This window comes from Rhinolophus hipposideros, assembly GCF_964194185.1.
Source record: "Rhinolophus hipposideros genome assembly, chromosome: 6".
Classification (NCBI taxonomy): Eukaryota; Metazoa; Chordata; class Mammalia; order Chiroptera; family Rhinolophidae; genus Rhinolophus; species Rhinolophus hipposideros.
This window is the reverse complement of record NC_138052.1, coordinates 95834479-95852274: the sequence shown is the minus strand read 5'-3', so window position 1 is coordinate 95852274 and position 17796 is coordinate 95834479. Positions and strand designations below refer to the sequence as shown.

At 55.0% G+C, this 17796-nt stretch overlaps 1 protein-coding gene across 2 annotated transcripts in view; it reads right to left on the bottom strand.

The window, feature by feature from the left end:
• Positions 1-3612: 3612 nt before the first annotated feature.
• The window catches only part of DGKD (diacylglycerol kinase delta), a 100458-nt gene continuing 86274 nt past the window's right edge, over positions 3613-17796 (bottom strand). For both annotated transcript variants that reach the window (XM_081050738.1, XM_081050739.1), the window contains exons 23-30: positions 16855-16989; positions 16440-16591; positions 14779-14890; positions 14603-14695; positions 13650-13769; positions 7838-7955; positions 6549-6679; positions 3613-5759 (exon numbers count right to left, since the gene is read on the bottom strand). In XM_081050738.1, coding sequence (XP_080906864.1) covers positions 5670-5759; positions 6549-6679; positions 7838-7955; positions 13650-13769; positions 14603-14695; positions 14779-14890; positions 16440-16591; positions 16855-16989 — 951 coding nt within the window. In that variant the 3' untranslated portion in view covers positions 3613-5669. The remainder of the gene's footprint in view (positions 5760-6548; positions 6680-7837; positions 7956-13649; positions 13770-14602; positions 14696-14778; positions 14891-16439; positions 16592-16854; positions 16990-17796) is intronic.

The window sequence follows — 17796 nt, the reverse complement described above, 5'->3', positions numbered from 1 at the left end:
TCGGTGTTTGGCTGCTAACACTTCTTCCTTCAAAGCCCAGGGGGCTTCCGGTTCGTCTGCTTCTGTCCACGTGAGCTGGCATTGGCCATGTGTTTGCAACTTGTTTGTGCTTTTGTGGTCAAAACTCTGAAGGCTGCACTAGCTCCTGCTTGACACACGTGCTCCAAAGCCAGCACCCTGGGCGGGGCTGGAGTGGTCACAGCTGCAGGCCCCTCCCTGCGTGAGCCCAGCCCGGCCCTCAGACCACGTCTCTGGGAGGCCCCATGACACCTGCCCAGATGAGCCCGTGTGCTCAGTTTTCTCTGCACCATTTCACCCACCTCTCGTAGGGGCCCTGGCCCCAGTCTGGCCTCACACCTGCATAACAGGTGTAACTAGTATCTCTATAAGCTTTTGCTTTTCCAAATACAAAATCGTTGCCCAATTCTACCGTCAGGAGAGATGAGTATTTACAGGAATGCTACAGGGATTAGGTTCAACTGCGACAGAAAACAAGGCACACAGTTCTCACTCACGTAAAAGAAGTGCGGAGAGCAGCAGCACGGACGCCCTGGAGGCTGTGGGAGTATCAAGAAGCAGCTTCTCCCTCTGCCACGCTCACTACTCGCTTCCGTTCTCCAAGCCACCCCACGGCCCACGCTGGCTGCTGGGGATCCGGCCATCATGTCCATCCTCCAGGCCAGCAGCAGCAGGAAAGAGGCACTCTCCTATGTTTTAAAGGAAACTTTCTGGAAATCCCAGTTAATATTTATCTCTCTGACCCAAACTAAGTCACATCCTTAGTTTGTAGGGTCACATTTCCAGGGGCACATTTGGGCACAGTGCCTCCCCAGGCAATGCAAAGGGGAAGGAGCACTGATGCTCACAGGACCCAGCAGGGGCCTCCATGACCGCTGAGAGGAAACGAGCTTCCAACTTGATGAGACTGAACAACACAGGGCCAGGAGGAGGGTAAGGTGAGGCCGTGGGTGCAAAATTTAAAGGCACCCGAGAAACGCAGGAAGCTAGATCATTTTTCAATACAATCTTTTTAGAAATCAAAATTAATGAAAAAACCCACAATGAACAAAATATCAAAATTTTAAATAAAGACAGTTTCAGCAACAACAGTCAATGCAAACCTGGATACAGTCTTTAGAAAAAAAATCTCGTCCTTTTTGCCTCTGCACGCATGTGCACAGCACCTTGGCCAGCTCCATTCCCAGGGCTCTCCCGCAGCGGAGAGGTGACACTTGTAGTCAGGGTCAGAAGAAGAGACAAAGACCAAAGGTCTCCATCTCACGTAGGAAAAGGGGAGAAGGATGAGGTCAGACCGTCTCCTTTCCCCTCTCTAGCCTCCACGGCCCAAGGTTTAATCTCCGCAAGCCACCCTCAGTCTTCACGCAGTGTAGGCACTGAGCTGGGAGCGAGTGGAGTGTCCTCAGGGCCTGTGGCAGAGGCCACCTGCACCACCAGGGACAGCCCTAGGCCACAGACATCAGCCTCCAGGTGCAAGGTCAGCGTCCCAGCCAGCAGGTGAAGGCCATGTTGGCAGAGGGAACCCTGCTGAGCAGCCGGTGCCAAGGGCTCCCCTCCTTCCCTCAGGGACATGACTTCCTCTTTCCAAACACTTGGAAACCATCTCTAGGACGAAAGCAGGAATGGGTTAACTGGGGGCTTTTTCTTCCCCCTAAAGAGACTTCAAATCCCCCGAGGGGACTAGGTCAGGGACCACTGGCCGATGACAGCCCCTCCCACAGGGCAAGACTGCATTTCCCAGCGTCCTGTGCAGTCAGGTCCCTCAGGGGAGTTTTCATTTGCAGCCCTACCCGGGCAGGCTCAGGAAACCCCTTCTGAGCACATGGAGGGCACACGCCTCCATCTTCCCAACCCCAGCAGGAAGGGGGTGACCAGAGCCACACTGGCGGGTCCCTGAGTGCCTGACACATCTGCCCTTGACTGTTTTGGGGGAAAAGTAAACGTGGTTGTGTTGGAGCTGTGACATCTGGGAGTTTACTTGTTAAAGTAGCTTAGCCTGCCCCAATTTACAGCAATTCACGTCAGCAGATCAGCTCGAGCTGATGCTGGATGGAGCACTTACTTTCGTGGTGGATGAATTCACAGGAAACTGCTGTTAATCTTGCAGTTGCCTCACACCTGGACCCTTCCCACCGCAGGTGCCTGTCTGCTCTGACAGTGGAGCCCAGCAGAGCCAGGTGGGCCACACTGGTGCAGGAGTGGCGGCTGGCTGACCCACCGCCCCCCCAGACCCGCTTCTGCTGTCACCAAGGAGCCGCCAGCAGGAGCCCAGGCTCTGCGCCAGGACACAGGCGTGACTCAGGCCCTACTTTCCCACCTGCCGTGGGCTGGCTTGGTGTAAGGCCTGGTCCCAGCACTGAGGTATGGTCTCTAGTGCCCAACTGCCCGTGACTCCCATCTGCCACGTGCTGGCTGTGACATGGGACAAGGTGTGCACCTCTCCGAACCTTGCCCTCATCTGTAAAATGTATCCACCTGGTAGGGATGTTAGACGAGATGAGTTAACACGAGTTAAGCACTTGGGCCAGTGCCCGGCACATTACAAACATTACAGCGCCCAGGGCCTCGCTGCCTTTGCACTGACTTACTCATGAGTATGCGACTCAATTCTAGACGACGACACATTAGGGGAGGGCAGTGGAAGCCAGGGCTTCCTTTTACTTGGAGACACACACACCACACAGCCATCGGCTCACACATCTTATACGGGACGCGGTTAAGTTGAATGTGATGCCTGGAACAGTGGCAGCCATCTTGGAACCATGAGGCCTGATCCTGCATGTCCCCGTGGGAGGAGGGTACACAGCAGGACAAAACTGGGCTCGACGATGCAAGCAGGGGGCACAAAGCTGCTGGGGAGGCAACCTCCACGCCCAAGCCCTCGCAGCCCTAAGTATCCTGCCAGCCTGATTTTCAATTCCATATGCCAGTCCCCAACCCTCACCCCGAGAAACGGGGGGTGATGAAGTGACCTTGAGCTTGAAGAGGCAACTCCCTTGGAATAAAGGTACTATGACTAAACAGAGAGGTAGGAGACCTCCCGGTCTGCGGTTTTATACAGAAGATTTAGGTTAGACTATTAGCTAAAATGACCCATTCTCAGGAAGCAGGCCGGGCAGAGGCTGCATGGGATTAAATCTGAGACCCTAGGGCGAGCGGCCGGATGGCTCGATTGGTTAGAACACGAGCTCTTAACAACAGGGTCATCGGTTCCATTCCCACATGGGCCAGTGAGCTGCACCCTCCACAACTAGACGGAAGGGCAGCGACTTGACTTGGAGCTGACGGGCCCTGGAAAAAGCACACTGATCCCCAGTATTCCCACATAAAAAATTAAAAAAAAAAAAACACCTGAGAACCTCAGCTGAGCCGGTATCCCAGCTCCTTCTGAGTGTCTAATTCAACAGATCCTAGAGCCCCCCACACCCTAAAAAGTACAAGGGCGTTCTATTTTGCTTCTCAGCCACCACCAATTCAATGCATTTTTAGGGCAGCTGAAAAATGTAATTCTGAATCCAGTCTGGAAGGATTTGGGCAACTGACATTTTATGTCAAAGCACAAGGAATGATGACAAGAAATCTGACAGTGGAAGATCAAAAACAGGCTTGTTTTATTTATACACAGAACAACTATTTACAACCTCAGAGGTGGACTATGTACACAGCCATACAGGAGGCATTTGCTTCCACGGAGGGCACCGTATAAATTAAGATCATAAATATGAGGGTAGCCCCACCCGAGGACACAAAACCTTTTCTCCAAGACTCTCCAGGGTGCCTTCCTTCCTCCCTCCACAGCCACAGGAGCGTGAGACCCCGGGACCTGGGGGAACAGCCAGTCACACAGCAGGGTCCGGGGGCGGGCAGAGGAGCACCCCATGTGCAGCAACAAAGATTCACAACAAACGGGGACCTGGCCCTTCACCGACAGTTTCATGCAACATTCGTATTTACTCATTTCACTTCTCACTTACTGGAATTAGAAAAATGGCTTTTACATAAAGTGTTGCTTTAACCACTGACAACATATTAATTTTAAACACCATGCTTGACTCAAACCTAGGCTTCCCCACGGGGAGAACGCAGAGGGCATGGGGTGCCCCACGGGGCCCCCTCACCTGACTTCTAGCCTGTCCCGTCTGGGAGCCCGAGAACCCCAGGCGCCGCCGCCTCAAGCACCAGGGCGGCCCGTCTGCAACCGCGGGCACGGGTCCCCAGGATCTGTACTGTGACAGCCAGTGACGTCTGGTGCTAGAGTCTCGCTGCACGTTCACAGGGCGGAGAGAGTGACGCACAGCTGCCCAGCCTCACCTCCAGGGCGGCCGAGTACACAAGCAGGACACGGGCTCGTCTACCACAATCCCCAACACCATGTCGCACGCGGGCACAGGAGTGGGTGGTGGAACCCTGGGGCAGGGGCACGGCCTCTGGCTGAGCCCAGCACCCAGGACCCAGGACCACCAGTGGGGGCGCCCCACACGAGAGGGGGGCCTGGCAGGGAGCCGGCAGGGGGCCTGCAAAGCGAGTGGCAAATGCTGTCCAGCTACGAGCCCCCAGGGGCCTCCTACGGTGGCTGCAGGGTGCCTCTGCCGTCCTGCCCAGTCCCCTCACATGGTCAGCGGCCCCGGCCACAGGCACTAACGCCCAGCCCTCCCCCTCGGGGTGTGGAGCCCCGGCAGACCCAGGGGCTGGGGTGCCAGGTCACAGAACCCCTTTCCCGGGTGATGGGAGCCCTGTGAGGTGTGAGACTCTGAAGGGGAGAAGGGGGCAGAGTCCAAGGCAGTGAGGGCTGTGGGGGACGGAGGGCGAGGGCACCCCAACACCTCCAGGGACGCAAGGCCTGGCAGCGCGACAGCCACCCAAAGGTCAGGCTCTCACGACCGCCGGCCGTGCCCCCAAGACTGCTCTGCAGGGTGGCAGCTTGTTCTGCCCCAGAAATACTGAACTAGTGCCCACGCGGCCTGTCCCGCCCGGGGAGGCGGCCGGCGGGTGTGCCCGGCCCCAGGCAGCTTCCAGAAGCGGCGTCCACGCCCGCAGCTCGGGGGACTGAGGCATGGGGGATGTGGGGGGGGGGTGTCAGCCAGGCAACCCGATGGCCTGGTTCACAGGCTTGAACAGGACCGAGCTTTCTCTTCATGTTGCGTTCAAATGAACAGGACTAGGGACAGTCCCGCGCCGCTCAGAGCAGGAGAGGCGCGGCCTCCGTGGAAGACCTTGCTCACGCACCGGACATCAGCAGTGGGCGGCCGCAGGCTGCTGAGGAGCCACGCAAGGGCTGGTGGGCACCGACCTTCCCAGGCTGGGGGGACACGGGCTCCTGCGGGCCTCGTCTGCACGCCCGGGAGACGGGGCCACATGGGCCGCAGCCCCGGGACAAGCGCGTGCGGCCCAGACAGGCCGCTTCTGCTGCGATGCCCGGTGCCCAGGACGGGTCGGCGAGCGCTGGGAGGTGGTGGCACCGTGTACCCCCCACGCCAGGCTGAAAAGGCGCGTGTCCAAAGGTAGCTGTGTTGGTGTGCTCCAGACCGCGGAGGCGGCGGCCGGGCTGAGAGGCTCCTGTGGCGAGCGGGGTAGCACCATGAGAAGGCCCGGCCGCACCGCGCCCCCGCCTCAGTCGCAGGAGCGGAGGACGCAGGCCGAGAGCGCGGAGGCTAGGCCTCGGCGGCAGGGGGGCTCCGGCTCAGCTCCTTGATGCCGCACAGGATCCGCTTCATGTGGCCCACCTTGGTCACGCCCAGGTCCTGCAACGAGAGCACCGCCACTGACGCCGGGGCACGACAGGCCCACGTGGCTGAGCACACGGGGCGGAAACGAGGAAACGGCGACACAAGACGGAACCGACACTCGGAGTGGCAGGCAGACGCCCCCACATCACTCCTGTGACCCCATCACTGCCGTCGCTCAGGGACAGGGAACGAGACGGACACCAAACACAGGGCTGGCAGCAGGTGGACGCCAGCCGGGACGCAGCCCAGCGCTGGGCAGAGCCAGGTACAGGAGCTCACGTCACCTGAGCTGGGCCAGGTGCTGCCCCCGCCCCCGTCCCTCCCATGAGACAGTGACAAGCTGGCCCAGGCAGCACGTGGACCCGGGCGAGTGTGACGTGACTGCTGGAGGAACCGCCAGGTCTCCTGGGCTATAATCGACTCCGTCAACAACAAAGGGGACGCTGTATGCTGGGGTCCCCTTCCCCCATCATCACAGGGCTACTCAGTTTGACTTATCAGCGAAGGCTGTGTCCCCCCCCAGTTTTTAATGTAACACAGTTCACCGGCCACTCAGGCGAAGCAAAGCACGGTCCCACCATTAAGTCTGCTCTGGCTCTGCCTGGCTGTGGGGGGTGGAGAGTCACCCAGAGGCAGGGTCGGCCGCTCGGTGGCCAATGCCAGCCGTGACCCCCAGTCGTGCACGAAGGCCTCAGAAGTACTGTGACAATCTGACGCTGAGACACGGCCAGGTCAGAGGGAGGGGACCGAGGCCAAGCTGCAGGGACGCTAGGTGTGGGTACCCGGGGGGCGCTGTGGAAGTACCTTGAGGTCCCTCCGCTCCAGGTGCAGGAGCTCGGAGCCCCGGATGTCGTGCCGTGTGAAGGTGTCCTTATACTCACACAGACTGAGGTGCTCCAGCCAGGCAGCAACCTCCTCTGTACCCCAGAGGTGAGCTGTCGGAGACGGAGAAGCACGAGTGCAGTGAGTGCCCCGCACCCAGCAGGTGGCGTCCGAGACGCCCCAGCCGCCAGCACCCCAGCAGCCCACACCCCAGCAGCCCACACCCAGCAGCCGAGATGCCCCAGCAGCCAGCACCCCAGCAGCCCACACCCAGCAGCCGAGACGCCCCAGCAGCCAGCACCCCAGCAGCCCACACCCAGCAGCCAAGATGCCCCAGCAGCCAGCACCTGAGACCCTAGCAGCAGGTGCCTGCCACCCAGCCACAGGCACTGCCCCAAGTGGTGCAGAAAGCAGATGGGGAGCTCGCTCTCAAAAGGCAAGACTGCAGCAGGGCTGGTCTGTTCCTGCCAGGTTGGCCATCAGCATTCCCGACATTTCCCCGTGTCCCAGGAAGGACCAGCACCAAATCAAGGGAAATGTGGGTCTGACTGGAGCTGCAGCCAGCTTTCCCTCCACCTTCTAGAGGGTTCATTCACTTCAGGAAACAGCAGGAAGGGAACACGCAGCGATCTCATGTAATCAGAGCCACCATAATTAAAAGAAACCCAATTTCTGGACAAACATGCAAAGAAAAATCATGGGAACCATCCGGACTGGTAGCCAACGCCACCCCAAACCCAGGCGTGGGGCCACCTGGCAGCCGGGAGCACTGGGACAGCTGTGCTCAGGGCCAACCTTCAGATGGAGTTTACGCCCAATCTACTGACCCAAAGGGAAATTGTCCTGTAGTGCCATTTTCTATTGCTCTCATGGCCCACACTAGCTGGTGGCCCAGGATCCCGGTGTGGGTGGGGCTCTGATCACCAAACCAATCAAACAAAAATCAGCGCCCCCCCAGAGGAAGCCGCCTGAGGGGGTTCTGTGTCTCCTCCGTCTTGTCACCTCTGCTGTCCTTCCCCCACCTCACACCCTCCATCTAGGGCAGGAGGGCGGCTCCGTGGCCAGTCACACAGTCCGCATGGGAGCAGTTCAGGGTGTGACCAGGGCCAGCACCTGGCAGAGCAAAGCCAGGGCACAGATCAGTAGCTGCAGACAGGTGACTCGGCACAGGCCGTGGTGGGGGGTCGGGCCTGGGGACAAGGCCCAGGGAGAAAGCAGACGCGGAAGGGCACACAGCCGGCAAGGGCGGCCAGAAGGGTGGGGGCAGGTACCAGGAGCTCCCAGGCTGCTGTGCGCTTCTCTGTTCTTGTTGTTTTTCTCCTTCTTAAATTTGGTCACCAGGCGGAATTTCCCGCTGCGGCTGCGTTTGGAAAGATCCAACATCACATTCTGTGGTGGGAGAGGAGAAACACCGAGAATCAGACCCCAACCCACCAAGGCCTGAGTAACAGCTCTGGAGCTCAGAGGGGCGGGTGGGGGCCTAGGCGAAGATGCTTTGTCCGAGGTTTACTTATTCTCGTGTTCTTCCTTGATTTTAGTCCTGTATTTGTCATTCATTTTTAATGCCTTTGAAAGCGGTTTCACAGTGAGCACCGTGTATTTTCATCTTCTGTTTTTTTATTTTAGAACGTGCATTTCTCATGTGAATAGAAAGCTGTGTATGTATTATTTAAATATTAGTATAATTACAGAACTATAGTAAATAAGTTATTTAGCCAACCCTCTAGTGTCCCCTGGCCAGCTTTGACTGTACCACAAGCATCTTTCTAAATAAAGCTTCTCCTGCACGTGCACTTTCCTTGGATTTACTCTCAAAGGCAGCATCTGTGAGAGGAGCAGCAGTGACACGGGGACACTGTCCCGAGGTGTCCCTCCCACCCAACAGAGAACTCCAGGGGACGGGCAGAGCCAATACTGCTCGGCGTCACTGCAACCTTCCTTCCTGGCGGGCCTGGGACCCTTCCGCTGTGCACACAAATACACACCTGCATGTACCAGTCTGAACGCATCCTTTCCTTGTTTCAGGCACACCCCAGCTGCCTCCTGCCCCGGCTGCCTGGATCCTGCCCCAGGGCCCTGTCCCCACACAGACCCACAGCCTTATGACACACTTTCCGATCGTACAGGGACATCTGATCACACTGAAAACACCTCCACAGGGATTTCCACTGGAACAACACCATAGCTAGAATTTGGCAACCACGCGTCTCCCCATCGGGAACGGCTGCCGTGGGGCCGCTCAGTCCTGTGAGCCCCTCAGAGTTGCCTTCGTGCACTTCTTACCGCAGGCAAGTCATGTGTTTTATGTTTCCACTATTAAAGGGACGTGTCACAGCGACATTTGCTCACCAATCATGAGTACTCAAGAAAATTGTTTTCACAAACTTCCTATACTAGGCAAAACGACCCATGACGGATTCGCACAGCTTGATCCGTTAAAGCCCATTAGCTCCGGGTGACATCACAGCCACAGGCTCTTCTGTCCCCACAGGCTGGCGCCCCCCACCCCCAGTGCTTCCTGCAGGAGGGGGTGACTGAGGTGAGAGGCAGCCGTTCTCTAGTTTTCTACCACAATCTAAAGAGCACCCTACTCCCGACTATAATTTTCTTCTAATGCATACATGAGTATTCCCTTTATTTCTAACTTTTCATGCGGATCTCTTCATCCATTCCTAAGACGGAGCGGAGTACCACTATGCTCTTCATCTCCCCTGCCTTTTAAAATACACAAATTTCAGATTTCAGATTACGCCACCCATAGACACTTCAGTCAACTGTGAGACAAGAACACTTTGTAAAACGTTGTCACACGGACACCAGCACCAAAATCCATTTATGTCCAACGAGCTCATTTATATCAAATCTCCCCAACAGCTTCAACCGTTTATCCTCGGGGGTGGTTTGTCTGAATCAGGACCCTAACAAGGTCCACAGTGACACGCAGCCCTGAGCTCTGTGGCCCCCTTTCCTTCACCTACGAGAAGCCAGCTGTCTGTCCTGCAGGCTCTAACTGATGGCTCCCTGCGCTGTGGCTGGCCCTGCTCCTCCCTCCCTGTGTGGAGCTGCGTGGGCAGCTGGGGACGGGGACAGGCCAGTGCGTGAGGATGTCACCGGGCTGGCCCACTCCAGCCCCACCAGGTTACAAACCCGCCAGGGGATGCAGAATGAACAGCCTTTCAATCCAGTACTTTCCAGCTGGGCTTCTTTTAAAAAGGATTTCTTTCATCAGCTATGATTTGTATGGATGTACTGATAATACTGAATTTTGGAATCAATGTGCTAATTTTTAAAAATGAACTACGGAAAGTTCTGGAGATTTGTTTCACAGCGATGTGAATACACCTAACATGACTTGAACTAAAAATGACAAAGATGGTAAATCTTACGTTTTTTACCACAATTAAAAAAATATGAACTGGGACAATGTCCATCTTTTTCTAGCTTTGATACCGTTTCTTACATATGGAAATTACATATTCCTTGACATTTTTCCTTTGAAGGTAATATTTAAATTATTTTCTCAAGTTGTTCTGTGGCTGTACTTTTAAAACTTCTTCAGATTTCAATTTGTATAATTTCAAGTTTTCCTAAAAAATCAAGTTTCATCAACATTTTAAACTTCATTAGCATTTCTTTGATTGTAACTTGATTTACTTTCTCATCTATTGTTACACTCCCTTCATAACTTCATTTTGTTCATTTTTCCCTGATTATATTTGCCAGAGGGTGGTTTAATTATTTGCTTTCAAAGAAACAGCTCATACATTCATCACTTTGTTTTGCTTTCAAATAAATGACTTTCCTATTTCTATGCGAGTAAAAACGCAGCACCATCCCCTCCAGACCCCTCTTGTCCTTTGGACCTCACCCCATCTCTTCCCTTGGGTGGGTGGGAGCTGACGGTGGCCAGCAGAGGGGGCCCAGGAGGGAGCACGGCCCCCCTTGCCTCCCAGGACACCTGGCTGCGACTTCCCGCCCCAGCCGTGCGTGCACTGTCCTAGCTGCCTGCAGAGGGTTTTTGGTTTTGAAATTAAATGTGCTCTTAGGCGCCACCTGTACTATTTCCCACCTACTCCTGCAAGAACGAACACCTGCACCATCCCACCAGCCCACATCTGGGAACCCCCAAAACCAGGGCTGCTCTAGACATGGCTCAGGGGACCCCCTTAAGTCAGACGGCCAGGGGCACTTGTGTGGGTTTGTGTGTGTTCACGGCATTTGGTGATACTGGTTTTGGAAACATTTTTAGGTTTAAAGCACTGGAACCACGATCCCTGGGACATGGGCTAAGACCGGACAGTCCCAAACAAGCCAGCTGGTTGGTCACCCTGCAACCAGCTGCTACACGGCCGGCCCTCCATCCATCTTCAGAGGCACTCGGTGTGGAGGAGGAAGCTACCCGCCGTGGGCAGGACAGGGGGACACGGGGGTCGCAGCTGAGCACAGGCGGTTTCTACCTTCCGTGAGTAGCTGAGGTTTACTGCGGCCCAGGGTTTTGCTACCCAAACTACCCCTGGGAAAGAACCAGCTTTAAAATTACCAGTCCATAGTCGGCTGGACTAGAATGAAGTGTGACGAGGTAAATTACTAGAGAAATGTAACCGGAAAGGACATACAAACTGCCAATTGCTTAAAAGTTTCTACATTCTTCCTCTCAATTTCTATGATGAGAATAAAGCGTTTCGTACTATCAGTAGCCCTGGTTTAGAATACGATCAGATTTTGGAATCATCCTATGGGCAACAGAAAACACAATCCCTCTTTACAGAGTATGGCATTCTCTCTATATAGAAATAGGATACATTTGTGTATGTGTGTTTTTATATGTAAATATTCTACATGTAAATATATTCTTTCAACTTTCTTTTGTTCAGATGCTGTGATACGGTTTTATTTGATTTATCATGGATTGACAGTGATGGCTCACACCACAATTTGGTTTCTGTCACTTTCTCTCATTTCAAGAAGTTTTCGCTTTATATACTTTATGCATATAAATTCAAATTCAAATTTCGGGGGTAATAACTAAAAGACTAGCCAGAGAGTGTATATTCCCCAACTAGCAGAGGGGACAAACAGAATTGTGTGGGAGGAAGGAAAGACTCATCAATCAAAAAGGAGAAATTAAAAGAAACAAAAAGGACAAATACAAAGCACAAAATAGGATAAAAATATATCTATCTATCTATATATATATATATACATATTAGTATTCACTGATAATACGAATAAATGCACACAGACTGAACTCTCCAATTAAAACAGAGTACTAGACTGGATAAAAATCCAACAATATGCTGTTTATGAGAGACACTCCAAATAAAGTTTGAAAGTAAAAGCGTGAAAAATAATAGACCAAACAAGTAGACTTGAAAATAAAAAAGAATGACTGAAAGTCTTTACATAATAATAAAACCTATATGCACCAAATGACATAGCCTCAAAATACCTAAAGCAAAGATACACAAAAATCACAAATTGAGACACCTATATCCATGGCCAGACTGTTCAATAGTAATTGACAGATAGCTCAAGACAAAAAATAAATTTTATTACAAAATTATATTTTACCAATATAAAGTGATCCCCCTATATTTATTACCTTAGGTATGCAATTCTGTTTTTATGTTAATATTGTTAATTTGGGGTTTTTTTGTGTTTTCTTGAAATTATTTATTTTTAATCTTTTTGTATCCTAAGTTTTTACTGGGAGTACGGGAGAGAAAACAAGGTCTGTTTGTTTTTTTAATACAATCTGAGAATAATTTGCTTTAAAGAGGGGAATCTATAATATCACTTTCTGTTATCTTATTTTTATGTTAGCTACTTCTTTACTAGTCCCTTATTTTCTTTTACAATACAGACTATATTTTTTGTTTTTTGTAGTGATTTGGAAAGACAAATCTTTTCAGTTCTATTGGAAACTACCTTTAAGTTTTTAAAAATCATCACTGACTACATTTCCCTAATTATCAAAGTCAAGAACTTTTTTTGACTTTCTTCCACCTTTGGAGGAGGAATTTAACGTGCTTTCATTCCTCTGTCTGTGTCCTCACCCACCCTCCCCAGCTCACTGCCCACTTCTCAGGCTTTGAAAATATAATCTAGAATCACAAGGCCATGTTATTATTACATCTGTTCAATGTTTCATATATTATTTTAGCAATTTTCTTCTACGCAAAAGTTTTACTATATTTATAATTAACTATTTAAGCAATTGTGATGAGAGTGGCCTGTCTTTTTATACCGAAACGTCCTCCTTCTTAAGATGTTGAGTCTTGTTGCCGAGCTGGAAGGACAGGGTTTGCTTGTGTCAACAATGCCTGTGTATTCAGAGGACACTGGATGCTGGTGGGCCCTCCTCTGGCCCCTCACCCTACTGCTACCAACAAGTTGTAACAAACCAAGCTGGCAGCAGGAGTGCCCACTGTTCCTAGTGTCTAGCGGTTACCTTGTGAGATGTGTTACCCTAAGGGGAACTTTTCTCCTGATCCACTCTGCTCTATCCTGAGAGGGAGGCCATCTAGGGTTTGCCTTTGTCCAGACACTGCCCACGAAAACCAACCATTCAACAAGCACCTCCCCTATGCCCTGCTGCCTGCTGTCCGGTACAGGAAGGAGGTGACTGCATCTCAGGACGTACATAGCGGGGGTCCTGTCTGTCCCAGCTACAGGACCCGTGGCAGGCTGGGGTCTCTAAACACGTGTAAAAGGAAAGGGGGCTGTGCTGTGAGTCACACACACCCACTCTGTCAGAAGCGGCTATGTGTCTGACCGATGTGTCTGCACATGGGGGCAAACGGCGGGGCTGAGCCCAGCTTCTTTCTACCTATTTCCTGGTCAGCCGCAGCTCTGCTTCCGTGAGCGACATGTGCCTGTGCTCAGGTCATTCTCAATACCAGCTCCCACTGCTCCCTCTTGCCAGTTGTCCCCACACCCTGAGACGTCTGAACAGACAAGTCTTCAGAAGCCGTATCAGGGGCTGCAAGAAGGACCCCCCCACACTGCAAAGCTGCAGGGAGTGCACTGAATACAGGCCCTGAAGGGAGAGCCTGGGGCATCCAGGCGGAAGTGACCACATACCTCTTCGTCGCTGGGCTCCATGGGCTGGCACAGCCACGGTGTGTCCACCAGCTTCCTGAGCTGCTGGTCCATCTCGGCGAGGGCGGCCCCGAGCCGCTCCTTCTGAGGGGTGTCCAGCTGCTGCTCAGCGGGCAGGGGAGAGACACGCCACGTATCAGCATGAGGGCCCGGGTGACAGCCATGCCCTGTGCAGGCAGGAGGCCGGCCGCCGGCTGCGCTCCTCACCGAGTTCTCACAAAACCCTCCGTGGAAACTGAGTCTCAGAGCACTGGCTCAGGGGCCCACAGCTCCTGCCCTTCTAAGTAGCATCAGGCGACAGAATTAAACCCTTTCATAAATAAGGCAGCAAAGCGAGCTTATCTGAAAACCCCGTTCACAGGGCTGACACTTCACCGGCTTCCGTTTGCCTGGGGACCCTCTGTTGGAAAAGGGGGATAGGACCAGCCACCTGCACCGAGGGCAGAAGTGCTGAGGTGGCCAAGGAAACAGCCGTGCTACGCCAGGATAGCACGGCATTTTGGAAGGAAGGGCAGAGGTGTGAAACTGGGCTTCCGGGCGGCCCCCAGCCACGTGACTTTTAGCACGTGACAGCACCTCCTTGCCACCCCATCTCGTGCCTTTCCCTAGTGCCACCTCTGCAATCCAGTCCCCCACACCCCGGCATGCACCCCGTGCTGCCTCCTCAGCCAGGATCACAGGGCTGAGTGAGAATGGGCCACAGCACTGCTGCCGAGAACAAGCCACAGGCAGCTGGGCCCCACCTGCGGGTGTCTAAGGGTGACTCGTCTACAATGACAAAGGAGTCCCACGCAGGAGTCTGACACTAGGGGTGACGTGGCTGAGGTGCGGCAGGAGGGGCTGTGCTCCAACCACCGGTCAGATCACACGAGATCTAGATTCTTAAAGCCGGGAATCTGGCCTGAGCGCCAGCAGGCATGCCCCACGCAGCTCACCAGGGCCATCCTCCCGGCCAGCAGCAGCTCCGTCTCGCTGCGCAGAGCCTTGATGTTATTCACCATTTCCTGGACAAAGCTGCAGTTCAGCCCCTGAGAGGAAGCAGAACAGAGGCCCTGTAGGAGGCCCGAGGGCTGCAGGAGCCCCGAGAAGCGAGACCGCAAAGGCGAGGCACCTCCGTGGCTCTGGGCCTGCTGTACACGCGGTCCATGGACTTGGAGCTGGCGTTGACGGCATGGGCGAGCTCCTGCTCCACGTCTCGGTGGCACTCAGCGATCTCCCGGATGCTGGAGAGAACGGGTACACGGCACTCAGGACAGATGGAACCTCACCTCGCGGAACAAAAGCCCACGCTCCACCCAGAGAACCAATGTGGACCACGGCTTGGCCACGACGACCAGCATAGAATGACCCTGTCAATCATTTCCTGACCAATGGCAAACAGAGGAGGTCTTACGTGGAAAATGACGTCAACATCCAAGTTTTTCTAGAAACTCGATCGGGGAAGGAAATGCCCCACACGAGACCGACACCTTATAAAACGGCAAACTGGCAAGGAGCACGGTTTGCAGGCCTGCACGTGGACCCCTGACGCTTCCTGGAAGGGGACTCTGCCCACCCCGCTCTGCAAGGGAGATGACAGAACCCTCCCCTGACGGGGACAATCCTGGTTAAACAAATGGCTCAGGCACAGGACACGGCCCCAGGCAGCAGCCCCTCGGCCGAGGGACCCACACACATCCAAGGCTTAGGTTGGGCACGAGACCACCGGGGCCAGAGGGCAAGCACAAGGCAGGGAGCCAGCTGGGGGGGGTGGGCTGCGGAACCTATCCTGTATGTGGGGAAAACGGGGACTGCTGACATGGCAAGGACCCCACCCAGCAGGCCCCTGGGGCGGCCACAGGCTGGGAGGTCCTGAGCAGGAAGACAGGAGGCAGCTAAAGCCTGCTCCCGGCAAGGAATTGGACTAACACTTGAGGAGCAAAGGCATCAGGCCCGGTCACTGATCTGATCATGGAGAGCTGGTAGGAGGCCCGGGGGCAGAGGTGGTGCCAGCTGCCTGACATGGAGAACGCAGGGCACAGGACATGCTCGTGGGGAAGGACAGAGCCAGAATGGGCACCCAGAAGCAGAAATGCCTGAGGGACCCAGCCGGGTACGGCCTGCTGGCTGAGGGGCTGCTGCCTGGGGGGAGCACGGGAGGGCTGCAGAGCCCGGGACCTGCAAGACAGCACTGCTTCCGCCGAGGGCAGAGGACGGGACAGCCAGAGAGAAGCCCACACGGCCGGCCAGGGCGCACGGCCAGCGTGTGACCTCAGGCGGGGCGCTGAGGCAGGAAGAGAAGTACAGTGAGACAGAACCAGACCGCAGCTGTAGTCACTGGGTGTGGCAACGAGGGGCACAGGTCACCAGGCTGAAGCCAACTTGCTGGAGGGAGGCAGAGTGGTGGCAGACACACCAGGCGGGTGGGGAGGACAGAGGGCAGAGCGCTGACCACCGTGCTGGGAGGTCCACTGTGGCTCCAGGAGCCACTCAGAGGCCGAGTAAAAGGAGGGAAGGCCTTGGGCTCTTGTCTTTTTTTTTTTTTTAAATGTAAGAGCCGAGTGCAAACGTGCCCTGTGGGGTAGAACGGAAGTGGGAAGTGGACTGTTCTCAGGAGCCCAGGGCAGTTTTCAGAGCTGGAAGACAGCTCTGAAAACACCTGTGGGTTTCAGCGTCCATCCATGTAAACTCCGAGCAACCTCTGCTCTGAGACGGTAAGTGCAAACAAACCAAAGCCACGGGCAAGCAGCGACCCGGCGGGAGGCCGACCGTGGGGGGAGGGCGAGAGCCCACCTGTGGATGAGGGCCCCCGCCGCCTGCCCAAACTGGTCCATCTGGGTCGCCTCCTCCTCGGACAGCATCTCCGGGTGCAGACAGAAAGACGGCGGGCGGGGCAGCTCGCACTTCTGCTTGTCTTCCCAGGACTTCAGGGTGTTCTCAAATGCCTAGGGCATGGGAACCAGCGTTACAAACCACCTACCGCTCTGGAGAGGCCAGGCGCGTCTAACACGGACAGTGACGAGTGGGACAGCTGCAGGCTGACAGTGGGAAGGGGGAGACAAGTCTTTCCTACACTGGGGAGCAGGAATGGGCCCAGGAGTTACCACCACGCTGGCTTACTCCTTGTGTCTAAAGTGTAAACTCCTAGAACAAAACAGTAGAGCTGCGAGGTCTCAGAAGGGGCCTGGCGCCCGCAGGCAGCCCTTACCCGGTCTCTCGTGAGCATCTGTGCCCGGTTCTTGTGGACGATGCGAATGCAGCCTGGGGGCTGGACCCAGGCCTCTCCGTCCACCTGCACAGGCACGCCCTCGTCCCCCAGGATGGCGATCTTCACAGTCCGACACTGGACAAACATCACAGCCGTTACGCATGCCCCGGGCTGACCCAGCAGCCCGACAGCCGTCTCTGCCCTGCAGCCTTCCTGTCTTGTGCACCCCGCACATGCGGCTGACCTGGGGCGACCACACCACAGCCGGCCCCGCCTTCAGGGTCCCCTCACCCAGGGGACCCTGGGTGAGTCCTCACTGTGGACTCAAACACGAGTGCCGGGCCTGGGGGGGGGGCCTCCCGGCTCCCGAGAGCCCTGGGTCCCTGCGTACATGCAACACGCCCAGAGCAAACGGCCAGCAAGTGGTTAACAATGGACTGCTTGTCTTTTTAACATAAAATGCTGCCCGAGTTAAAACTGTCACTTCAGGCAACCTACTGTGTGGACAGACTGGGGCAGGAAGGGCTGGACAACACAGCCTGGGTGGGGCTCAGGTCAGCTGCTGTCCCCCAGGTCTGTGCGTAAGAGCACCGCCCTCCCCAAACCATCACCAGAAGTAAGTAATGGGGGGCCCCACCCTGCCTCTGCCCCCCAGCAGGGCCTCAGAGCAGCTGCGGGGGCCACACCTTCTCCACCCACCACATACACTCAGCCTCCGCTCCTGAGCTCAGGCTGTTGCTTCTGGAAGCTGCGGGCACAGGGCAGGGGCTGAGTCCAGGCCAGGCCTGCGTCACCTCAGCAGGCGGGGCAGGACACAGGGCACCCACAGGGCAAGTCAGGGCAGGTGCGGTAGGGTGGCCCCAGTTTTAAAGAGTAGGTTTTAACTGTCTAGCAGGCAGGTGAGAAGGGGCCTCTGGCCTAGGAGGCAGACCGGGCGGTCCT